The following is a 27,923-nucleotide window of genomic DNA, read 5'->3' on the forward strand; positions in this document are numbered from 1 at the left end:
GTTTTCGAACACCAATTTTTAAATTTTTATTCTTAAGGCTTGTGAAAATCCCCAGTACACTTAACTTGAGAGTAAGCCCTGTCGACCTCTTGCAACATATTTAAAAAAAAAAAGGGACAGGTCTCAGTGTGGAAAGTTCATCCAACTTTTCTCCCCCGAAGAAGAAATTGTACACAGAGGGAACTACAGAGATGGTGTTGGCATTATGCAACAGAAGTGGCTGAGGCACTGAAGTGCTTCCATTCCGCAATGCATGCAACGTTTGCTGGGGCTTTTAGCTGAGTATTGATGGCTTGCTGGGAAAGCTAATAGGTTGAGCAAAGTCCCCCCCCCTCATTTGTGGTTCAAAAGTGGTGTTACACTAATAAGCAGCAGCTGCAGGCATACATTCTAGGCTACTTTGGGCATCTGCCAGGTAGCTTGCCTACCCTTAAGCATCCTCTCACCATCAGACAAAAATATCTGTTTCCCCAGCAATTAATTATTCAGCATGTTTAATGTATCCAGGGCGGGGCAAGTTACTATTCTGAAATCGGTACCTTCGTATTAAGATGTAGTTACAGAGGACAGGCTGCTGTTGCTTTATCACCTCTCTTCCCCGCCCCCCTGCCCTGCTCCAGATCTTTTGGGAACTCATTTCTGCATGTTTGTTTGGATGTCCTCCCGGTTCAACCCCATCCCTACTTTTTGCCTCGATTTTGCAGGCCCGATCTTCCGCACCCCGCTCTGGGCTTGCCCCAACCCCTCCGGCCATTTTTCAAAGCCAAGCCTTCCACTCTGCTTCTGCTATCTTGCAACCAAGCCCGGGGAAGGGAGCAGGTGACGGCGTCCCCGGCCTCTGCGCCCGGAGGCTGTTTGGATGCAGCCCCATCTCCAAACTGTTGGGTGCTTTCGTTTTTAGAACGTTGCGCAAATTATGCAAGGACCAGTTGCGTTCCCAAATGCTGGTCTTTTGCATTAGGCGCCCTCGCCCAAACTTCCTACACCTGGAGTTAGCAGCAGCAGCAGCACCTGTAGCAAAGCGGTCCTGAGCTTCCCCTTGACTCTGCCCTCCTTTCTTGAGATTTGATCCCTCCCCCCGTTTTTTCTTTTTCGGCCCCCTTTCGGTGGGTCCCTTCCTGCCTCTGCAGTCAGGCGCCCTGCCCCCTGATCAGTTTCACACTCCTCCCCCCCCCCCGCTGCTGCAATTTGTTCGTTAACTTGGGGGGGGGGGGAGAGAAAGAGAGCGGCTTGTCCATTTGCTGCCTGGACCGAGCCATCCGCGCAGCAGCTCCACCGCGAGGAGGGGGAACAGCCCTGCTCGCTCGCTCGCTCGCTCTGTGCCTGCCTGCCTGCCAGCAGCCTCATTAGGCGCACGGCAGCTCCGCCGCAAGGACCCAGGCAAGTTCCCAGCTGGCCCAGACCACCCCAGGCGGCAGCCAGCAGCACCACCGCCCCTCGCTCAGCACAAAAGCCGAGCTGCTCTTAGATCTTGCGGAGCAGAGCGACTGAACTCCTTCCATTCCCGGCTGGAGGGAGGCGTCGGAGCGGCATCCTTTCCCCCTTCGCCTGGGAGGGGGCGCTGCAAAGTGCACTTGGAGAAGATCAATGCAGCCGTGCAGTTCCTGAGCGCGCCAGCCGCCTTGGAAGCAAACGGAGCAGATCTTAATTTCCACTTTTCCCCCCACCACGGTCTGGACCCGCTCAAATCTCTCTCTCCCCCTCACCCTCTGTTCCAGATTCAATGAAGAAGCACCCTGTAGACTCCGATGGGCGGCTAAAGACCAACGGGAGTTGAGCCAGTGCTGCCTAGGCAGGTGGGCTGAATCCGCCTCGTCCCTGCGCGCTTCTGGGTCTCTACCTCTCTTTCGATTTCTGGGGAGAGTAGAGACCTGGGAGGCGCCCCAAGCGCGGCTCTTCGCGACCCGGGCCGGCAGGAGCAGACGGGAACCCCCCTTTTCACTCGAGCCCTTGGTTTTGTTGGCGTTTGGCAGCCGCAAGGGATCTGGAGACCCTTCGGAGGATGGGGCGACCTGACTGAGGAGCGGACTGTTGTCTCCCCACCCAAGACCCAGGCGCCTGCTTTGTGGGGAGCGCGGAGAACTATCTTATCTCGTGCACGTTTGAACTCCAGAGCGCCTTGCCAAGACTTTTTCCCTGCCGTCGAAGAAGTTAGGAGAGGCGATGGGATTATTGCGAGGGGGAAAGATGCCTTTAGCCCGTTGGGCGTTAAGTGTCGTCGTCCTATGCGAGGGTAAGTAGATCCGATGGGGAAACCCTCTTCGCACTGGTTTAGGGCACGATTCAGCCAAAGTTAACGCATTACAGTAATTGAATATACTCTCAGTGAGATGCGTTTCCTTGTAAACGTGCAGCTGGCTCCTCGTCCCGTGGATTTCTGTGCAGAGCGTTGAGGACCTGCTCGGCTTTACTCTGCTGAGATCCGTGAGGGTATTGCAGCCCCGTTTTACGCATGTTTACTCGTGTCTAAGGAAGCCAATCTAAGAAGCTCATTTGCTCGGGAGTAAGCCCCATTGAACTAAGTGCCACTTCCGAAGAAACATAGGATTGAGTTGTGCGTCCCAGGGAGTTCAGTGGGGCTTACTCCTGAGAGAGTAGGCAAAGGACTGCAGACTTCGTGTGTGTTTATCTGGAAATAAGGCCCTCTGTATTGGGGAAGGGGGCTTATGTCTTGGGAAATGTGTTTCGGATTGCAGTCTTAAAATGCTTAACTTTTACTCGGATCACCCTTCCTGGTGATGACAGACTGTGCTCCGAAACGACCCCACCCCTTAATATGCCTGTGATCTTTAGCTCTTGATTTACTCTTTTATTTCTTTTTACAATCTCATCATTCTTGTGTATAAACCCTGATTTCAAACAAATCAAGATGCAAAAAGGGGAAATGACTTTTTAAAAGTTTATGAAAGATCTTTAAAAAACAACAATATCTTTCTCTCTCCCCACCATCATCAAATTAAATTGGCTTCAGGTTGATAAATGGAAGAGCCTACAAGATGAAAAGTTATTGGCTCGCCGCACAGATGATGCTTCCCGCAGCTGTTTAGTTTCTAAGGCAAACAGAAAAAGCCATTATCTTCCTCCCCTCCATCTGGCCGTGTTTGCCAAAGCGTTTCTGATGTTTACGTGAATAAATCAAAGTTTGTCTGTTGTAAAGAAACTTGTTCGCACTCTCCCGGGGTGAGGGTCCCCTTTAAACCATTCAAAATAACAAAAGCCAAAACAAAGGAATACCTTTTTTCAGGTAGACATCAGTGGCTGATCTAGAAGAGGATCGTTTGCCGAATGCTGGGTCGTGATTAATAATTTTAAGCCAGTTCACAGTGGTTTTAAATAGCCATCAGTTAAAAACAGTGAAAAAAGGAGGTTTTTGGTTTGAGTCTTGGAAGCACTGATTGACATACACAAGCCTTTTCTTCTTCTGCCTTACACATTTCTTAAGAATACCCGGGGCCCCTTACCCTATTTCAGATCTTCCTTAAGTCCACCATTCAATCTAAACTTCTGTGTCTCTTCAGTTGGTGTTTGTAGCTTGAAACCATAACATCAAGGTCAAAATCGATAGAATGCAAACATTTTAAAGCCCTGTTTTCTCTTTATACTCAAAAGTGTACTGAATGTTTTCAGAAATGTGTTTAATAGAGATTTTTGCTTAGGCTATGCCTCTTTGTATTAGACAGGTCCCTGCCCATAGGAGCTTACAATCTAAATATTGATGGTATGGGTGGAAATGGAAGGAGGGGAGAGGGAAGGACAGTATATTATCATTCTCCCAAAATCCTTTCTCCCCCCCCCCAGCAGTACAGTGTTGTATTTTTTGAATACACATGTTCATGTTTTGGAAACTGATGTTTCACTGTAAAATGCAGCACCATATTTATCACAAATTAATTTCGAAGCTGCTTTTAGGTCTCCTCCTTTAAACTGAATATGGTTTTTAGTGCAAATGCTAATCTAGAAACTGAATGTTTTTCCCTTTAACATTAATTTGCCGCCTTCTTTACTTCTTTAATGTTTGTAACCTTTATGCTTTTATGTTCTTAACATCTGCATACTGGATGAGGAATAGAAACACATTTTCAAAAATAGCCCATCTTCTTTAAATATCAAAGCTTCTTAGATGACAATACTGTGGAAGTGACCTGAGATTAAGTCCCATTGAATTCAATGGAACTTGCTTCTTGGCAAATGTGCGCAGAATTGGCTGCAGAATTGGGCTATTGGTTTTAACAAATGGAAAACCGCTAGAAGGGTTGTTTCAGAAGTGATGCTGTGAATGCTTGTGAATCTGGATTGTGCCGCTTGTGAATTGGGGTGTGTGTATGTCAGAACTTTTTTCTCTTTCAGAGCTTGTGCGTATGAGAAGCAGAAATTTAGCAGCTACAGATGTGCCCATTGCTATATTTGTGTGCTGGGTAGTGCTGCCCCCATGTAACTTAACACCTGTCTAGCAGCATGTGCCATGCTGAATGAAGATCTAGATAGAAAGGAAAAGAACGCAGATTTTCCTGTGGGGGGGCTGGAATTGGAGGTGTAGGAGATCTGGCGAAAAATACCAATGGTCAATGGCGAAAATTGCAATAAAGGGAACAATGCAAGGGAAAGTTCTTCTGTTTAACCAGTATCTAAATGTGCAGGAGCTTGCAGCTCACATTCATTTCAGTAGCTTAATTATCTACAAACCCCAACATACGGGAGGTGGCATTGCACAGGAGAACTCCCCACTACACTGGTTTGTATAGGACCAGAGGTTGTTCTAGAGAACTGCAGGATGCAGCACATTTATATTTGAATGCTTGCCAGTTCTGAACTTCCTTTTAGTGAGCATTTGCAAATGCTGCTCAGTTTCCTCCTTCCTTATTCACCGAAGCTGATTGATCCTTAAATACCAAATATAGGTTGTGGGTGCAACAGGAGGCATAGCTGAGTCTTTTTATCTAACCGTCTTTTCTCCTCGTTATCTTAGTTGAGCTTCATGTGAACTGAAATCTGCTAATCATTTTATTTATCTCATTGACTAAATATTTATTCTATTCAAAAGCATCATGAACGAGTGTTAAGAGTCAATGTCAGGAGATAACATTCTAAAGTGGGGCTGAAGTCCAATTCCTGCTCTTGTCTCACATGCGAGACACTTGCCTCCTGCCTCATGAGGCTTGAAAACAAACTTGCCACTGGAAGTGCCCCCTTCCTCAGCAAAGTAACAAAGTTAGCTTCCTTAGGTGCACATTTTCCGCTTGTGGGCCTCAGTAGATGACTAATGCCATTTTAAATTTTTGAGTCAACATAGCTGCAGATGCTTATTAGGACAATGTTAATTAGGAATGCAGGGTGTCTAGCACAAAAGGTGCCTATTGTGTGGGAGAAATGAAGTCTGAAAGAGGTGTGACACCAGCTCCTATTTATGTTTCTGAAATATCCACATAGGTAATGGGAAAGTACTGTAGACTTCTGGATGAATTTTGAAAGCTGCTCAGGTTTATTGATCTTTGACCAATTAGGTAGGGCCATTTCCCCTGCTACCCAGTAGCCAAGCTGCATTTCCCTCTGTGCATGCCCCCCCCATCCCTGTCTCTGAGTGTGCCTGTGGGGTGTAGGTGTTTTCAAAACACCGACTTGTCATGTTTGGGTCAATTTAGATGTACCTCTAAAAAGAAAAAAGTGCTTCCGCCTTATGTGTGTACTTTAGGGCAGTGATTCCCAAACTCCCCTCCCCCCATGGACCGCTTGAGAATTGCTGAGGGTCTTGATAGACCCCTTAATGGTGGTTGGTTGGTTTTTTGCCTTCTGTAGCAATTGTAATGTAATGTGCTGTGCTAGGGTGTGTTTTTTGTTTGTTTGTTTGTTTTATTATATTTTATTGTGTTGCAGTTTGGATTCAGCAAATAATAAAATACACATATGAAAACTAATAGAAGCAGTAAAAATACAATTAAAATCAATGTGAATATTTAATGCACTGCGCCAACTGTTCACAGCCACTGCTCCTGCTGTTCTTCACAGGCAGACAACAATGGACCACCTGAATGAGGCATGCAGATCACTGGTGGACCGCAAACCCCTGCTTTACAGAGCATTTCCCCCATATATACCTCTACAATCAGCTGCTGAGAGTGCTAGCCCTCCTGTTACATAGAGTGAGGTGGCTGCCTTCAGACAGCTGATTTTGGGAATTGCGAACGGGCAACAAATATATTGTATTTTTTAATCCCAGGGAGAGCTGCTTGTAATGCTTTGTGTCTTGGGTGCTAAAATAACCTGGCCAGCCTTGATACTTAATGCACCCCGATTTGATGGTGCATGTGGCAGGGGGTTTCATTTGCTGTTCTGCCTCAGATACCAGCATGTCTTGGGCTGGCCAGGCCCCCCCCCCCGCATACTCTCTTCGACTGATGTTGGAACAATGAGGGCACAGGGCAATGGTTTCAGAGTTTGGGATGCCCTCCTTATGGAACTCATAAGTACGACAAATTTTGTGTGTGTGCCCTTTTCATTGGGAAGTTATAGCATTTTTTATTTGAGAAGTACTTCAGAGATGACGGATTCCAAATGGGAATTTTGCTGCTGCAGGCTCTGGGCCACACAGGTTTTAAATCGTTTCGCTTTGATGGATGTTTTCATCATATGCAGAGAAGCATGTAACAAAGAGCAGTTCTGTTGTGTGTGGCTGAGTAGCCAACACACCCAAAGTCCTGCTGACTAGCCGTGCCCTGGGCAGGAGGTAGTGGTGCAGCTGCTGTTCCCATTTCTGTTTCTTTCACAAAGGGCGAGAAGTAGGCCAGTCCCAGGGCTGGCATAGCTTTGATGCCCGTTTGGGAGCACGTGGTGGCAGCTTAGAATCCTTGGCATTATTCATGGAACTTGCCCTGACACCCACAAGGAATGTCCTGTTTTGGCCCACACTGTTGGCAGAGGACATAGGTGGTACCCTGACAGTGGGCCTTCCTCTCCACCGGTGGCAATGGCACTTACGCCACTTGGTAACTAAGCCAGCCAAATGTCAACTGCAGGATTGCACACACACACACACACACACACACACACAAACGCCCCGCCCCCTCCACACACCATGCTTTATAAATACAGTGGTACCTCGGGTTACAAACGCTTCAGGTTACATGCGCTTCAGGTTACAGACTCCACTAACCCAGAAATAGTGCTTCAGGTTAAGAACTTTGCTTCAGGATGAGAACAGAAATCGTGCTCCGGCGGCCCGGCAGCAGCAGGAGGCCCCATTAGCTAAAGTGGTGCTTCAGGTTAAGAACAGTTTCAGGTTAAGTACGGACCTCCAGAACGAATTAAGTACTTAACCCGAGGTACCACTGTAAAATTAATAGTTGATGTGGAAAAATGATGGTGAACATGTACGCCTGATCTTTTTATGTTTTTTTGTTGGGATGTTTTTATTTATTTAATTTATGGACCGTCAGGTATTAGTCATGAGCTCATTATTATTTTTATAGAACAATGAAATCTTAGACTGCTACGAGTAAGACAAAAAGCCTTTATCTCTAATCCATACTGAAGGTTAGAGAAAAGAAATATGGCTTGCGCTTGGATTGTAATGCGTCTTTGGTTTATTCATAGTCGCTAGCATTTCAGGACAGCTTTTCACTTGCCTGGACTGCACCACTATAGACTGCTCTCTGGGCTCCCGTGATTCACTGTTGCTCCTTCCAGAGATTCCTGCCCAGAGAAGGCAAGCTGTGGTGATACAGTGGTACCTCGGGTTACAGACGCTTCAGGTTACAGACTCCACTAACCCAGAAATAGTAGCTCGGGTTAAGAACTTTGCTTCAGGATGAGAACAGAAATCGTGTGGCAGCGGCGCAGTGGCAAGTGGGAGGCCCCCTTAGCTAAAGTGGTGCTTCAGGTTAAGAACAGTTTCAGGTTAAGAACGGACCTCCAGAACGAATTAAGTTCTTAACCCGAGGTACCGCTGTACTGCTTGCTTGCCTTAACAGGATAGAGGGGTGTGTGTTGATACTTCTGACTTTTGTGTTGCCTGAATCTAGCCTATTTTGCAATGGTGGGAGTCACACTTGTTGTCTACTTTTGCCCTTGGCCCTACCTACCTCTGGGATGTGGCCTCTGCACCTGGAAGGTTTCCTATGAGGTTCCCCACCCCTATAGAAGAATTACTATAGGCAGATATTGTTCTACTGTGAATAAGGCTTTTCACCTACGGAGGTGGGGAATCTTTTTCAGCCTGAGGACCACAGTTACCTTATGGGCAACCTTATGGGGAGCCAGATCCTATTGGTGGGCAGGACCAGAGTTGATAAAAATGAGGTGTGGGGACACAAATATGAATCTTACATTTGTACTTTGTACATTCCATCACCACAAAAACTAGAAGTTCCTATGCACATCATCATCCTCCATTCAGGCAACCAGGCACAGTTCAAGGCATTTGAGGAGGGTGTTGAATAGTACCGGGAAGGGCTGTGGCCTCAGAAGGAGGCTTGGACTGGGAAGAGTCCCAAGGGCCACATAGGGAGTTATTGAGGGCCACATTGGGCCAAATTTAGCCCCAGGCTGGAGGTTCCCCACCCCTAATTTAAATTAACCAGTTGGTGGACCAGGAATCATTGGTGTTAAAGTCAACAGCCCACCATTGGGTCAAAACCAAGTTGGGGGAAAAGCTACCGAAACTGCTTATTAATTTCCTTGTGCTAAATCCTGAGTGAATAATGGCCAATCTTAAATTCAGTTCTCTGAATTTTGCTGCAATTTGTTACTTTTTTTTAAAGATCCCCATTATATTTTTTTTAGCATTTTAGTAGCTTTCTTTTAACACACGTTTTATATGTAGTTTTGACTAACACACAGTTTTGCAAGCAGTTTCCACTAATACACATCTGTGTATTAACTTAACCAATATATTTATTTTGTGCACCCTTCCCCTCTTTTAGGCATTTTCCTAAATATTATTTGGTTGGTGAACAGCACAGCATATATGTGAATTTTGAAGAAAAGCTGTGTTTCAGCTGGCGTATTGTTTCAGGCTGCAGCAACTATAGATAGGGCTCAGGTTCAGACTAAGCTTTCCCTTCATAGCTTTAGGTACAAACAAGACCTATAGCCACTGAGTATTCTGGAGACATGTTCGATTTAGTAATAAACTTTTTCTGCAGTAGGGATTCATAATAACAGCTATTGATCGTATAAAACACACATTGTATAGGTCTTCCTTTGTTAAAGTTGGAAGACAGAAATAGCCATTGTGTGGAATGCTTTTAATTTTTTTTAAAATTATTTGCTTTTGTGATGAAAACTAAACTATGTATAACTTCATAAACATACCAGTGACATATAGTTAAATCTCTGCTGTACTGTAAAATATTGGTTCTTTACTTGCAACTGGAATTCTCCTTACACAGTCATTCCACAAGGCCATGTATTGCCAGTTATGCTTGCTTTGCGCTACAGAATGCTTTTAATTCATTATACTAATATGGATTAATTTAGTAAGTATATCTTCTGTTCAATATTGGACTGTATTACTGATGTGGTGATACTGTTCCCCCACTCTACCCCATGGCTAAATATCCTAGGAGATTCTGGTTACTTATGGGTTGCATGCAAAGTTTCTTTTAATTTTAACAGGAAAGGAATTCCTCTGGATGAAGGGAATTTTTTGCTTAGATCTTGATGATCTTGGCTTACATGATCTGATCTGGTCCACATCTATATTCAGCAGTTTGGCATCAAGTGGTTTATTTGCAGACCATTTTGAAAAGTGCCAGGCTGTTTTTACACATGATGCTAAAAAGAAGCATCCCCTGTGAATATTAATGGAGGAGAAAGCCGTTTGTCAGTCAGGGTGACAACCTAGACAACGCATGTTTTCAAACCGCATTACAGAGTGCTGAATGCACGAGTGCCGTGTGTCCTTAGCTTCTTTTATCTGGACAAATCCCTTTTTAAATGGTCTCTCTCAATGTCGTCTCCCCCCCGCCCCATGCTGGAAGAAAGAAAGAGCCTAACATATATTATAATCTCCACTTCTGGGAAGTGGTAATGAGAGCAGACAGTAAAGTCAGTTCACTGGTAAAGTCAAGGGCCAGGTTAAAAGTGGATACAGGGTGGGTTGGTTTTTTTTTTTTTTTGAGATGTCAGTCTGGTTTGGTAAGAGGAGGCTCATGGAAATGTGTGATTTCCTTTGGAGTTTAAGGTGGAGAACCCTCCAGTGCCCATCAGCCCTCACCAGCGTGACCAGTAGTTGGGGATGATTGGAATTTTAGTCCTGTGATATCTGGAAGGCCACAGGTTCCCCAGTCTTGGTGTAAGTCAATCATTACTGCACTTTTCCTGCAAGCTGAGGAACAAACTAGCTGCAGTGACTGCATGACTTGATAGGACTTGCAGTGAATTCTTAAAAACGGGGGCAGGACAGAGGGCAATTAAAAATGCAGCATGAATGGTAGTGAGAGTTGAACTCTTTGCTTGCCTGTGTTCTCTCTTCCCCAAATAGCCACATTTTCCCCTGGCAAAGGCTTCTTCTGTTCTTGGAGCTCCAGTTGGCAAAATGATGGCTGGGCAAAAGTCTTCACGGTGGTAGGGATAAGCCTCTCATCCCTTCCCCACTGTGTGCACTAAATCATCCCTTGTTTTTTATGGTTTTAGTTGGAGGCTTGATTCTAACATGCAGGTCTGGAATTGTCAGGTGTGTGGCACACTTATATTCCTCAGTTAAAATTGGAGGCACGCTTCATGATCTTTACTCCTTTAAACGACTTAAATGTGTTGGAGTAAGAATAACCTTCCTTCAGATGAGTCCAACCCCAGTGTTTCTGCATGAGTCACTGTTCTTAGAAGGCCAGAACTTGGTCTCGTGCAGAGTTACAGCAGGCAGCCTCTTTTGTGGGTAGCTGGGTGCCTTGAAGTCGCATCATCTGTAAGTGATTAAAATCACTGTTTCAGTACACTTGCATTTCCCTTGTGGCAAACTGTTTTGGAATTTTCGCTTGGGTTATGACCTGCACTTTAAAGGCAGAGAAAATAGACTTTGGGCACACAGTTGACTTCCTTTAAATGGCATAGATAATGATGGGGATGTTTGTTTCAAGCACTTGTTTCTTGCTTCTCCAAGACTGGAGGCAACTTCTAACAAAGTTAAACAGTAAACCAATACCATTCATAATATCACATAATCTAAGATCACAGTCTCATAAACAATGTTCCGTTAAAGAAAAACGATACTCTTTTCCAGCAACAACAATATGGCAGTAAAGATCTAGAAGCTTGTTCAAGAGCCATAGGCACTTTGAAGAGACTGGCTTTGCATCCTTTCTGCAATGCTTAAAAGCACAGCAGAGTTCCGAACCATAGAAGGTTGGTTGTTCCGTATCCTCAGAGCAATTGGCAGTGAAAACCCTGCTCCTCACTGCAGATGCAGTATCTTTAGCCAACAGGGACACAGGGCCCTTCTCCCAAGACATAAACAACTTCTATGGGGAAAGGGATATGTGGATCCCTGGTTGTGATGGGGAAGAACCAACCCACTGTAGGGCAAAGAGTGCAGAAACCTGGGCAGACCCAAAGAATATAAAAATATCAGATGTTGGTTTCATACTTAGGTTGTCATGCCTCAGGTGGGTCCCACCACCTCACTTTTAAAAGGCCCTCTTCCCAGTTTAATGGGGGTGGTCTCATGATCTGATTGGGCTCAATTGTTTTAAACAATTTTTCAACTTTTGTTGTGGTGGTGGGAGAAAATAATGCTCTTGCGCTCTGTTTTCTTCTCAGAATTCCGGCCCCCAATCCTTTATCGCTTACCTATTTTGCTGTATCTCTTGATGAGTTTTGTTATGACCAAAGATCCCCTTGGATGGCAAGAAATATGAAGATTGAAAAGCCAACACTTTTATGTGAAATACTGAATTCAGTGGGACATGATAGATAGGGCAGACCACTTTATTAAATTAGGTTTGTCACATGGACTGATGGTTCGCATTAATCTTGTATCTACATACTAGGTTATGGTAGGATAAGTGGAAACTAGTATTTGTATACCAAACCCTTAGAAGTCCTAGTGGACACTGACCTAGCCTGTGGTTACTATTGTTGGGTACAGTTTCTGCTGCAAGAAGGGCTGTAGGTTTTAACTGGGAATATGATTTACTTTGTGTGAGCCAAAAAACACCCTGAAATGTCACATTGTAGAAAGCAAAACTCTTCCAAGTCCATAATAGAATAAATCTAGATGCCCAATATTATGTAAATTTTTCACTCAAGCACATTTATTTCTCAGCAAGTTGCTATTTGTTTTCATCCATAAACAAATACCACCTTCAAACTTCAATCAGTATCTAGTGATCTAGAATGTAGGAGTAAAGAGATCTGAACTCCAAAGGTTAATGAAGATAATCTGTCTCTTTGATGTTTGTATAAACTTAAATAAATAAGGTATGGACATATATCCAGTCATGAGAAATACTGAATTGTGGCTAAACAGCCTGCATGCTACCCAGCCTGTGTGTATGTAATTTTAAATACAGTGGTACCTCAGGTTAAGTACTTGATTCGTTCCGGAGGTCCGTTCTTAACCTGAAACTGTTCTTAACCTGAAGCACCACTTTAGCTGATGGGGTCTCCTGCTGCTGCCACGACACTGGAACACGATTTCTGTTCTCATCCTGAAGCAAAGTTCTTAACCCGAGGTAATATTTCTGGGTTAGCGGAGTCTGTAATCTGAAGCATATGTAACCTGAAGCATATGTAACCTGAGGTACCACTGTACCATATGCACTCCTAGAAGACTGGGTTCAGTTTGTGAATCCAAGAGTCTCAAATTCCAGACCATAGTCTTAAGTACTGTTTAAAGATAATATGCCAAAATCAATGGGGTGATCTAAATATTCATATACGGTACAGAGCTTGGGCATTAGTGTCAGGAAGAAGCAAACTATTTTGGCTGACTTGCCAATTTGAAGCTTGTCTACACATTAGTTACCTTATACTTGTTTGCACATTAGTTCCTTAACTTCATCCATTCGAGTACCTTAGCACCCTACAGGAACATCGCTATTCTGGACTGTTGTTTGTTTGTTCCAGCAGTGAGCATAGGCAACTAAAGGGAATATGTTGCAACAGGGCTCAACCAGCTAAGAGTCCCCATAAGTGCAGCCAGATACTATGCACAGTGCAGCTTCTCTGCTCCTGGGTTGGTCTCCAGCTCTGCCAGGACTAGGCTCTCCAGCTGGAGAGCCTTCTTCTAGCCTTGTGCTTTTGGCAAGTTGAGATTCCCTGTCACTGCTGCCAGCCACTCACCCTCGCAGCCACCACAGCTTTTCTTTGCCAGAGAAAACAAGGCATTCGCTGTACGAACTGCTTTTCCTTTTCCTCTCTCTCTGGCTTCATCTGTGATTTTCCCTACTGTTATCTCTTCCAGCTACAGGCAAGAGCAGTCACTGCCAAAGCAAAATCTGAAAACAGCCCATGCAGTGATTTCCTTGATGCTTCCAGCTAGGAAAACCTGGGGCTGCTTGGAGGAGGAGGAGATGCTGCTGAGAGTGCAGGTTGAGTCATGGGGTGGAAGTGTGGAATGTGGCTCCAGATGCCTGTACTGGCTGTTTGAATGCAAGGCTGGTAGAGTTTCCTGGATATGGTTCTGCATTAAGAGGTTAATAAGGGTACCTGCTCTGTCCGTCTGGTATTCTATTTCTTTGAATAAAACCTGCACAAGTGCCTTTTGAAAAGCTGATTCGTGTTATTGATTGGTTCAAAAATGGTATTTCCCTGTTAATGATCCACTGATGGGAATTTACTTTTAGAGATTCATAATGTATGTTCATGAAGGATGGCAATGATGCCCCAAGCTTCATTAATTTGAAACTGTTATTAATTCAGGCAGTTAGTAGTTGTGATTGCAACCGTATGGTCTCCTAATGATATTATGGCATCTGTTGTGTACAAATATTACAGGATGCAGCTTAACAACAAAAAGCCCTTCCAAACAATGTGCTGGAAGTATTAATCACTTTTGATGCTGAAAGTTGCATCCATCTGCACTTTGGGTGCTCAAGCAGAAGCCATGGTAGAATCTAGAAAGGCCACTAGCTATTCCATTCTGTGATCAGAGACTGGGCTGGATTCAGTCTAAGCTAGTCATGCTTTAGTCTCATCGAAACCAACAGGACAAACTGAAGACTAATTTAAGAATAATCCTTGGGCACAGTGAAGAGAAAAACCAAGCAGAAGAACTGCCCAATCCAAGCTCAGGCTGGCAGGGAAGATTTCTTGTTGTCTTTCTGTCTCCCTCTCTCTCCCTCTGCCCCCACCTTCAGACATGTATTTTCCCTTTATATTTTCTCCCACTACTTGCAGTGGCACAACTATGCCAGCTCCAGAGCTGGTCTGCTCCCTTCCCCGCTTCCAGGCAGATGTGGGCGGAATGGGAGGTTTCACTCCGTAGATGTTACTGCCATTGAAGTGCCAGCAGTGAAGTGGGCAAGGGCAGCAGAGTTTTCTACCCCTGTAGAGGGGAGCCTTGAGAGGCTGGATACCTCTGCAGGCAGAGAGGAGATCTGCTGTGTCCTTAGGTCTCAAGGCACACTTCCAGGAACTCTTGTTTTGTGTCCTTAGTCTTGATCCAACTCAATATTATCTCCTAGAAGTCTTAAAACTGTTGCAACCTTTTTATTTTTACTTAAAAAAGCTTATTCCAGGATGGAGTAGGAGGACAGGAGGAAGGGATGGGGGAAGAGAATGCATTTTATGCCTTCTGTTTGTCTTAAGAGGCCTGGCAAGTTTGAGGATTCGTGTGGGAGGAGGTTAGGGAAATAGCAGGAAAATGGTCTCTCCCTCTTGCCTCAGTGGTGCTTTCAGAACCCTGCAGACCTTTGGAGGAAGGGTTTAGTAGGAGTGCACGTTGGTATCTGCCCCAGACTCTCTAAATCAGTGGTTCTCAGACTTTTTTTCTCTGGGCCACACTTTCATAATAAAAATCTGCTCATGCCACAGCAGGTTTTTTTTATTGATAAGAAATACATTGGAAAACAAAAAGAAGCAACTCCTAGCAGTGCTTGATTTTTAACATTTCACACAATTACTTTATAATACGATCACGGGACATCCAGAAAGTATAAAATAGTGTAGCTACAGGAATCATTCCCAAAGTATAATTTTTAAAAAGCCCCTTGCATGTTTACCTTAACTATGTATGGAAACTCAATTGGAGGTGTGAGCTTGCTTTTGCTGGGCAATTTCATTTATATTAAGTTGGATCTGAGACAGACAAACTCATCTCATCAATTTCTCCCTAGCCTAGCCTGGCCTAGCCTAATACTACACTATACCATAACTGTGCTGATATGTTCAAATGTTTATTTGATTGCCCTTGAATCTTTCCGCCACACTTGCCATCCTCTCCTGCCACACCCTTTGAGTACCACTGCTCTAAATACTCCTGATTTGTGTCTTTCTCACCTTGTTCCTACAAAATATGTTTCTGGGTGTTTGCTTTATATTGCTCAAAGAATTTTCTCAACAACTGTACTTTTAAATGAAGAGTCTGTATTTCAGAGACACCATTTTTTTAAAAAATAAATGTCTGAAATGGCATGAATGAGCCAGTAGAATTAGAGAAAGCTTTCAGAATAAATGACGCCTTGCCACTAGCAGAAATGTTTTTTTTTATTAAAAAAAACTTTGTTCAGTTAATCATGATACAAATACACTTATTCTGCCAAATTACCTTTCAGAATCTGTCTAACTAAATCAGTGGTTTCTCTGATTCTGCAAAGGAAGATGGGTACATTATCCCTAATGGTTAGCTAATGGCATATGCATTTAGAAAACTAATTAAACATTATATTTAGCAGATATTAAAAAGTTGCTTCTGTTACTCTAATGGGTTGTTTTTATTTTTTATTTTCTTTTAAAAAACAACAACATTAAGGAGAAACTTACAAAGGAGATAATAGGAAAGTAGGTGGTTTGGTTTCCAGTCCATCAAAACAGATTTCATAGAATCATAGAATTGTAGAGTTGGAAGGGACTCTGAGCTCCAACTCCCTGCTATGCAGGAATCTCAACTAAACCATCCATGACCGTTGTCTATCCAACCTCTGCTTAAAAACTTCAAATGAAGGACAGTCCACCACTTTCAAGGCGGTCCATTCCACTATCAAACAGCTCTTACCATCAGAATGTTCTTCCTGATGTTTAGTCGGAATCTCCTTTCTTGTAACGAAGCCATTGGTTCTGGTCCTACCCTCTGGAACAGGAAAGAACAAGTTTGCTCCATCTTCCATCTGTTATTTGAAAATGGCTATCATATCTCTTCTCCGTCACCTCTTATCCAGGCTAAATGTACCCAGCTCCCTCAACCATTCCTCGTAAGGCTTGGTTTCCAGACTCTTGATCGTCTTGGTCACCCTCTTTGTACACATTCCAGCTTGAAGATTCTTCTTCAAATCTGGTGTCCAGAACTGGACACAGTATTCCCAGTGTGGTCTGACTAAGGCAGAATGGAGCAGTACTATGACTTTCCTTGACCTGGAGACTATACCTCTGTTGATGCAGCCTAGAATAGCATGATCTTTGTTTGCTGCTGTATTACATTGTTGACTCATGTTAAGCTTGTGGTCTAGCAAGACCTCTAGATCCTTTTCACAGGTACTACTGGCAGATGGTTCTTCCTGCCAAAGTGTAGAACCATACATTTGTCCCTATTGAAATTTCATTTTCTTGGTTTTGGCCCAGTTCTTCACTCTGGGAAGGTGGTACAACTGGCTGTTCCTATCGGGCATCTCCGAGGACACCGGGCATGGGAAGTGCGCACCTTTCATTTCCACAGTGTTGCAGCTAGAGCTAGGTTGTGTGCAGGTCTTTGGGAGAGTTTGAGGACTGTTTCTGGCAATCTACATGTTTTGTGATTTACGTCTTTTGCATTCCGTACCTAAGCCAAATTTTGACCAGGCCAGGCAATGGGAAATAGCTGTGGGTCAGTGGTAGAGCACATACTAGCCATGCAGATGATCCCAGGTTCAGCCCCTGGTATCTCCAGGTAGACTTGGTAACATCTTAAGTTTTAAACCCTGAATGGCTATTAAATGGACCATTTGGAATAAGGCAGTTTCCTCGGTTCTGTGCTTTTGTTGTTGCTGCTGCTGCCAATCTCTATTGCACAAAGCTGCCCCATAACTTTCTACCAGTGAAACTGCAATGTGATGGCTGTTATCGAACGTGCATATCTATCTATCTATCTATCTATCTATCTATCTATCTATCTCTCTCTCTATCTATCTATCTATCTATCTATCTCATTTCCAAGCTAACTCAGTGGATTTTAAAAAAATAATTACTCCCATCATTTGGAACTTTGCCTTTTGTGCCTTCAGTGTAGCTCCCTAAAGCACATTTTTTCCAGCAAGCTTTAACTTTCTTAAGCAGGCCCTGCCCTGGGGGAGCACGGAGTCTATTTCACAGTCTAATACATTTCGCCATTAAAGAGCTTCCTCTTTTAATTCCAGGATATTCCAGAAGGAAGCACTTAATTTGAACTGCATTGCAATGAGTAGAAAGCTAGCCTTCTGGCATCCAATGCTTCCTAATTATTTGCCCTGGGGAGAAGAGCGGATGGCAGCGGAAGTGGAAGCAGAGGCTCTGGAGAGAAAGGAAAGATGGGAATGCTCCAAATTAAATAAACCATACCAAGAAGGAATTGGAGGTACCACATTCTTCCTTTCCGGAGACTCCCTAAAACCTTCATTTATTTTGACTTGCAGCTGAAAGGTTTCACTGTCACCTCTTCATTGTTCTGCAGTAGAACAACAAAAAGCTGTAAGCATGTGGAACAAATATTGAGAAGCAAACTGTTTAAGCACATGGTACACTTTGTCACATGCTTGGGTTTCCAATATTTCAGGTTTTTCTAAAGCGAGACACTTGATTCCTTCCTAACAAAGCCTGAGAAACCAGGAGAAGAGGCGATTGGTTTTTTTTTTTTTAATGATGGGAAAGATTGGGAGGAAAGTCCAGCCCTGCCTTACCTTCCTGCAATGCCTAAAACCTGAATAAAAGTATATCAACTAAAAGTTGGCAGTGATGGTAGGATAGGACTTGAGTAGTTCCTGGAATGCCTTCTGCTCAGGGGATTATACATGAGGTTCATCATATAGGCCTAAAGACATCTAGGCAGGAGGCTTCAGAGATGCACCTAAAATGCTCCCATTTGAAGCACTCTCATACCACTTGAACAGTCATGGCCTCTGCCATAAAATCACAGGAACTGTAGTTTGTTAAGGGTGCAGAGAACTGTTAGGAGAGCCTGCACACAGTTCCCAGCACCCTTAACAAACTAGGTTTCCCAGGGTTCTTTGGGGGAAGCTGTAACTGTTCAAGTGGTGTAAGAGTGCTTTAAATGTATGGCGTTGAAGTGACCCAGTAAGAATATGGGAAGCTGCCTTACACTGCGATGGTCCTTTGGTTCCTCCAGATCAGTATGATCTTTGTTGACTGGTGGTGGCTTTCCAGAATTTGGGACCAATCTAGGACCATTGAGCTATGGGCTGCCTCAGGCCCAACCTTGGATTAGTGCAAAAATGTGGGTTCTCAAAGGGGAGCTCCCAGCAACTTTGCTCCTTTTTTTGCTGCTGTTTCTGAGCAAAGCCAAGGTTTGTCTTAGGAGGTTATCTTAACCTGGACCCAGACGAACTGCTTTTCATTCTAGTTCATATATTCACTCCTATTTTCCTAGTTCCTTATAGTTCTTCTGAACATTTCCATACGCTGACTATCTGATACTTCTGAATGCCTAACTTTATGAATGCCCTGTGCTGTGAATCATCTTTATATTCCCCGTGGCATCCACATTTGGATCGTATTTCAATTTTTCTGGAAATACAAATATAGTTCTATTACAGTACCTGATACACCGGCAATTAATAAGCCAGTTGCCAGATATGTTCGGAAAACAAGACGGGAATGGGCAGTAGGGATTAGGCAAGCAGAAAAGAGATCACAATCCTCCTTGAGTATTGCTAATCATGAAGTTCATTTTGCATTATTATGGAATCCTAACTGTTGAGGGAACTCGCCCAGTGGCTTATTTGACAGGAAGAGTGGTGATGAAGTGACTGTTCCTCAGTGTTTGCCAGATACTGGAGGTCAGGGGAAGAGGGAAAGCAAGAAAGAAATGAAAGGTGAGAAACTGGCAGTGTCTTTGGTTGAGTCTGGTGATGCTCTTTCAGATAGAAGCATTTTTGGAGTGAGTTCAGTTTGAACACTCATCACTACATGTTTAATGGTTCTGTGCTTAGTCATGCAAGAGGCCTCATGGTATATTTTTCATTATCCACCTCTCCCAGATTTTTGGAAAGCTGTCATTGCATTTTGCAGTTATAAGCAGCAAAATCTGGTATCCTGAGCTGCCTTCCATCCTGTACACTTTCAAGTTTAGCAGCTTATTGGAGACCATTCCAAGTTGGCTTGTCTGCTGGGAAACATTGTGTATTGTATAACTCCCATCATCCCCGACCCAGTGACTATGCTGACTGGCTCCCAACAACTAATATGTCATTCAGGGATTTGTGTTACTTTCATGGGCTTTTTCTATGTGCTTCATTTCAAACCCCCCCCCCGGCAATAGATCAATCATATAAATAAATAAATCTGGAGGGCTACAGATTTTCCAACCTTGTTGTAGTAGATCCTGGGTCACGTTCCAAGATTGAACAGTAAATCTCATGGAGAGCTAGCTAGGCTTATTAGCAATATAATGCTCCCATACAGCTGCTCATTTGCACGGGAAAGGTCATCAGTGGTGGGCAAACTCTTTTCGAGAAATTTGCCACCATCACTACCTCAGTAAGCTTCTAAGGAAACTCAGGATTCACCAGAGCACAGTTGGAAAGATATTGTGATGTGTGGTTTTCATAAGGCAACCCCCCTCTACCGCCCAAGATTCAGTAAAACTACTGATTTGCTCCATTTATGTTTCGGTATACTGGCTTTCCACAAATGGTGGTTTTAACACAACAAGAATGGACGCTTTTAGATCTCCTTCCATTTCATGCAAAGAGAACGGGGAAGCACACAAGTCCAAGGCTCTTGCTGGCTTGTTTGTGTAACAACAACCCATAGTTTGTTGTTACATCTGAACCTGGCCCAGAAAATCCTGCCCATTTTAAAAACATATAAATTCTGAGGAACCTTGGGGAAGGTGCTTGAAAAGTGCAAAATTGCATGCCTTGACAACTAACATTTTAAACTTTGCATGGCTCAAAAGCTTTCCTCTGACTCTTGCTGTTGTTTGAGGAATAAAACTGTGTGTTCCTGTGTGGAGGGGGAAAGACTCCAAGCATAATACATGATCAAACCCCAATTTTGTTTAAAATCTGCTGTGTTCCCTAGAGCATTGTGTACTTGCATTACCCGGAGTGTGTGCTTTTTACCAACCCCTCTCCCGGAGGTTGCACATTATCCTGTTACTTAGTTATGAGGGGCAACTTGCCTTGTGTGGCGACAGTTTGGGAAGAGGCATAAATAAGACACAGTTAATTGAAAGCAGATTCCCACTGTCTACCTCTAAAACCCACCCAGTCCATTAAAGCTCTCATGAATGAATCACTTTTGCAAAGAGAACTCTTTGCTCTTCTTCTGCCTCACTAAACTCTTACCTGGGGGAGGTCGAAGCTCTTGAATTTGGTGACATTGATTACTAGGGAATAAACAACACGTTAAAGTACAGTGTAGCGTTCAGAAGCCAGAAGGACATGGAGATTTAGCCCTTTGAACCTGCTTTGTTTCAATGAGTGGGTACGGTTGGTAATAGATACAGTGATAAGGAAAGGTCTTGACTGCATTACCTGGTGTCAGCTTCCGCTGCGCCCTGAACGGAGACCACAGACCGTATTTCATTTGAAGTGTGCTCATGCAAGAACAATAGATCACAGATTTCAGATGGGGCCTGGCTACTAAAGCAAGAGAGCCAGGTGGAGCAGCTTTTGCCTTTTAAGAAATAATAATCGGGGCAGCTGCTGCTGGAAAAGGATTATTTATAGCAATAGCAGGTTAGGCAAATCAAGGGCAAAACTTAGCACTGTTGTGTCTTTTAATTTCTGAGTTACGTCTTTGGGAGGGAATATTACAAATACCACATAAACTTACCTTAAGCATCAGCAAGTCATTTTAAGAAGGGGATTTTAAAAAAAAGCAGTAGCAGCATTTTGTCTGCAAGTTAAGCTGTTCCAGTTATCCATTGGTTTTGAGTTCGTGTGTGTGTGTTAAGATTGTGCAGTTCTCTTTCGCTTGGTTCATTCTTAAGTCAGCCTGGATAGCTCAGTTGGTTCGAGTGTGGTGCTGATAATGCCAAGGTTTCAGGTTTGATTCCTGTATTTATGGGATGGCTGCATGTTCCTGCATGGCAGAGGGTTGGACTAGATGATCCTCAGGATCCCTTCCAACTCCACAATTCTTTGTTTCTACGTTTACAACATTAGGCCCATGCGACACATTTTGATTAGATAGGGAAGGACCATAGCTCAGTCGTAGGGCACCAGTTTTGCATGCAGAAGATTCCAGGTTCAATCCCTAGCTTTTTCTTCTTTGGCAATCACTCGTAGCCGAGTAAGATTGTCCTCTATGAACACGGTCTTAACAGTGAGTCCGTAAGTGACTGTGGAGGCAAAACTTTTGCATCATAGTAAAATCTATGATGCATGACTATAGCCTCACTACACTCCTTGAAAGTTGTTCAGACTGGCTCAGTGTGAGTCCATGTACAGAAAACCCCCAGCAGGGGCAAATCTTGCTCAGCAATGGATTAATATGTCTCGTTAACAATAAGCTTGAAATAACAGTACTGAAAATTCAAACATGAATGAAAGAACATAGCATGGAGAGGAACAAGCTACCATACCTCTGAAATAATTGACCATCACGACAACTAGGTTAAAGGATGTGCTACAGTAGGCTTTCTTGATCAACATCAATAAAACATCTAAAAATAACTACACAGATATAGTCTAAGTTGATTAGCAGTAATTGCCCTGAGTCAGTGTAGTCACTGATGGGTGATGTCATGTGTAATATTCTCTTAAAGTGATTTTAGCAGACGTAGCCTTTTGAAGAGCTCTTATAGTCGGCATAAATATCTTCCTGGTTCCAAGCTGGATGCCAACAGTCAATGATATGTCTAAATATGACATAATACGGTATTAGATTATATCTTTGTGCTTTTCTTGTTATATGTTGCCAAAGAAAAATGACAGCATCTGTCTTTTTAATGCAAAAAGGGAGCCATTAAAATCTTTGAGAAGCAGAACATAGTAGCAGGGAAATCATGTAAGAACAATGAAGGTGAACTTTCAGATATTTAGGATCTGCAATCCTCTCAGTCACAACATAAGCATTTGACTTTTCTGCAAAGTCTGGAGATGATAACGGTGGAGAGGTTCTTATCCTATGCTCATGAATTGAGACAGAACTTACGTGCATGTATAGAGGAGAGGACATAGTTGGCCTGCTCTCTAAAAAGGTCTGGGCCTGACTCAATATGTGTTTGGTTAAAATGTAATAATAATAATAATAATAATAATAATAATAATAATAATAATAATAATAATAATAATAATAATAATAATAGATGCATTATAGGACTCCTCCCCCATATATATATATATATATATATATATATATATATATATATGTATATGTATATATATACCTATATATATATATAGGTATATTTATATACCTATTGTATTGCTATGAGGAAGAAAAGGTACTCCTCTTCAGACTGGGCCAATAGTATTTTTCTCAGTCCTGGTCAATCCAGGAGCTTCCTACTGCTTGCCAAATGCAGGAACTAATGTTGGGCACCCACCTCCATTCTATGCCTGAAAAAGATTCTGAGGCCAACATGATAGCTCAGTTGGTTAGAGCATGCTGCTGATAAAACCCCAAGGTTGCAGGTTTGATCCCCCTATGGGACAGCTGCATATTCCTGCATTGCAGGGGGTAGGACAGATGATCCTCAGGATCTCTTCCAACTCTACAATTCAACCTGGTATGCTGGCCTGTCACTTCCTTCAGTACAACGTCACAGATACCACACTGGACTTGAGGTCTATTAATAGACACAGGCCAGGGACCCCTACCTCCTTGTGGTCATAGCGAGCATGGGGAACCATTCCCATCCTCAACACAATAGCAATGCCAGGATCATACAAGCTGCCCACATTAAGTGAAAAGTATAATTTTGTGTTTACAAGCTCTTAGCAGTTAAATAAGTATGTAACTCTGGCTCTAGTTTTTCAAATGTCTCTTCCAAGTCCCGATTCCTTAGGTTTCCGCTTCACCTCCCTTCTCCAGTTATCAGTCTTTCCCTCTACAAGGGCATTATGAACCAAAAGTTGCACATTTGATTTGGAGGCAGCATCCTCCAGCAAAAGCAACTTTTTAAGAAATAAATTGGAGTGGGAAATGAATGAATGGACGGATGCATGCATGCATGAATACCTGTTAGTTGGAAAGACCTTTTTTCTTTTTCTCTTTTGTTCCTTATCACAGTTATCTTCCAGAAGGCAAAGAACCTCAACCCCCCAAAAAAAATTCCCGTAACTGTCAATACAATCAATTGGGATTTGTCCCCCCCCCCCCGTCAATAATTAACAAAAGCTTTAAATCAATTCAGCTTTGCGGTACTTGTTGTAATACTTAATGTTTAACAAGGAACTGTAATCCTCTTTCACCATTGAAGCATTTGGCTTTGTAGAATGTAAAAGTGATGACTGGATAAGTTAAATAATGGCCAGGATCCAACCTACTCTCTCCAGTGTTTTGAGTGGAAAGTGTTTCCGTTCAAGTGGAAGGGGTTTTATTTCCTGCTGGTGAGAGTCCATTGGGCATCATAGGATGTTGCTTCAGAAACGTTGTGGTGGGGGTGGCTTTGTGGGGCAGCAGAGGATGCTGTTGGAAGGGGGTGCTGAAAGGAGATCATCATTCATGGCACTTTAGACCCCACCCATAGCTTGCTTGCGGTTTCACAAGAAAACAGAGCAGGAGCCATATTTAGTTGGCGGGCTATGTCTCAATGTCAGGGTAATATGAGCCATGGCTCATTGGGGCTCAGCCCAAAGCCAGCATTCAGGGAGAAGGATCAGTCTTCTCATAAGAAGAGGATATTTCAGAGAATGGGCAGAGTGCCTTCCAGTGCTGGTTGGCAACACTAAACTAAGCTGACAGAGAGAGGGCCACCCCCTGGAATGGTTGTAACAGTCATGGTGGATGCAGTGATGCAGGCAGGTCCCCTTTCTTCCTAGTGCCATTTGTCACTTCCGATTACTGAGAAAGGGGGGGATAAGGCAGTGGAGAGTTTGGTGAGGACGCAATGCCAGGAGCTTTGGATTGGCTCTGCCATTGCACATGCACCGAGCTCCCTGCTTCCTTCTGTGTCCCAAGTAAGGATGCAGGCAGGAGGGAGCTGGCTGAGGGCAGAATGAAGTTGTTGGAGCAGTGGCCCATTTGTCCCCATTGACTAGCTTCCCCTGGTACCTTCTCAGCACTGAGTAATCAAAACCAGCCGATAGGCATCCAGGAGGAGGAGAAAGGCTTTCAAGTCAGCGAATGTGTCTTATCGGTATGCTTGAATTCCTACACCTCTTAAATTAGTAATGAAATCCTTCAGGGTAGTCACAAATAACTGGCAATTGCCAGATAGCCATTTAAAAGGTTACCGTGTGCACATGTAACCTTGTGGGGGAGTCATTTCTCCCTACCATCCTGTTACTTCTCCATTTCGCCCAGATTATTGAGCCTTGGTAACAATGGTAGTTTTACCATGTAGTTAGAGGTTCCAGGCAGCCATCTATCTCGCCATGTGGATACAATTACCATATGCTAAGCTTTAAAGTGATGACTACTTGGCCTGCAAGCATTTATTTTTATAGTCCAAGGTAAAAAAAATTTTTTTTTTTCAGGATGGAGGCTTTGAGCAATTTTACTTTGGGATTTTCTCCAATAATGAAGCCTCTGTGGAGAAAAGGAAGTCCAGCAAGTTCATTCTCTATCTCTGAATATAGCTTCTCCATCTCTGGTGACACCATAATTAGAAACTGTTCATCCTTCCTACATATCTGAAGCGTTTTTCTCCCCACTGTGTCAGCATTATATTTTAGCGTTGTGGTCAAGAGCTAAGGCCATAAAGGTATTTTTAAACTAAAGTTCCTTTAAGCCAGTAAGTTCAGAAACTCTTTGTGGCCTTCTTCTAAAAGTCAGTTTACTTTTTGGAACTCCTTTCCCACTGAGCTTTTTTAAAAAATGAGTGAGAGTCGCCTGGGATATCCTCTATCCATTGTTGGGCTCCAACTCCCCTCTGTTGAGGCTTTCTTTTTACAATCAAGTGGTCTTTTACGTTTTATGAGCTAAATAAATGAACTAGAAGAGAAGCCATGGGAAAATACTAAAATAATATTTAGTGATGGGGGATTGGAGATTGGAAATTGAATTTCATGGTTCTAAAACCCCTGAGCCTGTTTCAATCCAAGTCCATAATGACCTGAACTTTGTTCCTTCCCCATCTGTGAGTGTCCCTATTACCCACTTTTCCTAACTTAAACAAGCAAAATGGGTTTCAGGCAGGATTTGAGGTGCTACAGTGGTACCTCTGGATACAGACACTTCAGGTTACAGATGCTTCAGGAAAGTAAAAGACTCCGCTAACCCAGAAATAGTACCTCAGGCTAAGAACTTTGCTTCAGAATGAGAACAGAAATTGTGCGGTGGTGGCGCGACGGTGGCAGTGGGAGGCCCTATTAGCTAAAGTGGTACCTCAGGTTAAGAACAGTTTCAGGTTAAGAATGGAGCTCCAGAAAAAATTAAGTTCTTAACCCGAGGTACCACTGTATAAACATCAGAACTGAGTTCTGGATGCTGCCACAACTATAAGCAACAGCATCTACTGGACAGTGGGAAACACAGAAGCAGGGCTGGGCGCTATCTGGTTTTCAAGACCACGATGTACACCAGCTAAATATAGCAATATATCACAGTATATCGGCAGTGGTGGAGGGTCTTGCTGGGCCTCCCTGCAGTGGCAAGGGGCCCACCATACCTCCCCGCAGCAGCGGAGGGCCTTGACGAGGCTCCCTGTAGCGGTGGAGGGCCTTAAAATATAAGGGAGTAGTGGATTTAATAAAAAATATAAAGTAAACTTCCATATAATATATTTAATGTATTTTCAGCTAATTTAAGAGTAGTTTAAGTGATTTACTAGCCAACTTGCATCTGCTTCCCCACTCAGAGGTCCCACTTATAGTTTCAATCTATGCATGTATAAGCCCCACTGAGTTCAACTAAACTTGCTTTTACTTTCCTGGGAGTAAGTCTCAATGATTTCAGTAGGGATTGCTTGTGAGTAGACATGCATTTGCTTGCACTGCTTACCGACAAATCCCCTCCCCATCATTCTCACATAGTACCCAACCTCCCATTTCAGCATAAGGCAGCCAGCTAAACATTCTCCTCTCCATTCAGTCCTCCACAGAAGCCCCCCCCCCGCAAACGCCCCCATACCACCAATCTCTCCCCTTTTTAAATCTCTCCTCCTTTTAAGGGAGGGAAGGAGGGCAAGCAAGCAAGCAAGCAGAGACTTAATCTCCTTTAAATAAATTTTAGAAACCTTCATTTTTAATATGGGGGAAAACTATTTAGGGGGAACCACCAGAAGATAAAATAAGAACTCTTCCCACTCTCTTTTTTTGGGGGGGGGTGTCAGTGTGAGGAAAGAAAGAAGTGTTTTCCAGTTCTTTGTTTACATTCTCTGTTTACTTTACCCCTGGATCTTTAATTGTCTAGCCATGGGGGTCTTTCCTGGATTGTTAGCAGGCTCTGCATAATTAGCTGAGTTCTAAGTGGAAAGATACAGGTGAAGCTAGAAGAGTTTGCTGGTTTGTGTGAGGGCTTATCCTTACTTCTTATTGGCTAGGAGGGAGTATACAGTGGTACCTTGGTTCTCAAACTTAATCCGTTCCGGAAATCCGTTCCAAAATCAAGGCGTTCCAAAACCAAGGTGTGCTTTCCCATAGAAAGTAATGAAAAAAAGATTAATCTGTTCCAGACTTTTAAAAACAACCCCCAAAACAACAATTTAACATGAATTTTACTATCCAATGAGACCATTGATACATAAAATGAATGTACTGTACTATAAAATAAATAAGACAGTATTGTAGATGATTTAGAATTCCCCCCCCCCTTACCTACACTGATGATAGTCATTGTTTGGATGGGGGGCTTTTATCCATTTCTGCAGTCACACACAATCAATCAATCAGTAGCTGAAATGGGTTCCACACAGTCACAAAAAAAACAAAATTAACCGAAAAAGCCCCCAAAACACAAAATCAACAGCAAAAACAAAAGTGCCAAACTTAATTTGTTCCGGTAGTCTGTATGACTTCCAAAATGTTCGAAAACCAAGGCACAGCTTCTGATTGGCGCAGGCGCCCCGGAAACAGTAGCTGACAGCTGCATCAGACGTTTGGCTCCTGAAAAAGTTTGAAAACTGGAACACTTACCGGAACGTTTCCAGCGTTTGGGAACCAAGGTGTTTGAGAACCAATGTACCACTGTATTACCTTGTTGAAACACTACGATGTTGTTTTAATACCTGGCATTCAACGATTTATCACACAGCCCTATATCGGAGCCACATTTTCTTGGGACTGTGATCTGGATGTGCTGACATGCGCTTGCTTCAGCATCCATTGACCTGGAGAAGCAGTGTACAATGCCTTGAGCATTTCCCACTATCGGTTTCCGTGGAATGCTTGTGCCACTGTCCACCTCTTTGTGATGTCAACTAATGTTGCAACAAGTATGTGTGGCAATTGCCTCAAGTCGGTCTTGCCAGCTCATTGCCTTGGTAAGGTGAATTTGGATAAAAGAGGAAGGGCTGGCTTGGCGGCCCCATA

At 43.4% G+C, this 27,923-nt stretch overlaps 1 protein-coding gene and 1 long non-coding RNA gene across 4 annotated transcripts in view; one reads left to right on the forward strand and one right to left on the reverse strand.

Annotated features, from left to right (window-relative positions):
• LOC128413783 (uncharacterized) overlaps window positions 1–27,729 on the reverse strand; it is a 34,982-nt gene extending 7,253 nt beyond the window's left edge. Inside the window, exons 1-3 of one of the 2 annotated variants that reach the window (XR_008330455.1) lie at window positions 27,620–27,729; window positions 10,766–10,898; window positions 9,635–9,785 (exon numbers count right to left, since the gene is read on the reverse strand). This is a non-coding gene — a long non-coding RNA (uncharacterized LOC128413783). Of the gene's footprint in view, window positions 1–9,634; window positions 9,786–10,765; window positions 10,899–27,619 lie in introns of those variants that run through there. The other variant, XR_008330456.1, reaches the window with a different exon arrangement.
• Window positions 1,986–27,923, forward strand: part of RET (ret proto-oncogene) — an 89,761-nt gene continuing 63,823 nt past the window's right edge. Inside the window, exon 1 of one of the 2 annotated variants that reach the window (XM_053388189.1) lies at window positions 1,986–2,233. In XM_053388189.1, coding sequence (XP_053244164.1) covers window positions 2,164–2,233 — 70 coding nt within the window. In that variant the 5' untranslated portion in view covers window positions 1,986–2,163. Of the gene's footprint in view, window positions 2,234–17,485; window positions 17,678–27,923 lie in introns of those variants that run through there. The other variant, XM_053388190.1, reaches the window with a different exon arrangement.

The sequence above is a fragment of the Podarcis raffonei genome, chromosome 5, assembly GCF_027172205.1.
Source record: "Podarcis raffonei isolate rPodRaf1 chromosome 5, rPodRaf1.pri, whole genome shotgun sequence".
Lineage (NCBI taxonomy): Eukaryota > Metazoa > Chordata > Lepidosauria > Squamata > Lacertidae > Podarcis > Podarcis raffonei.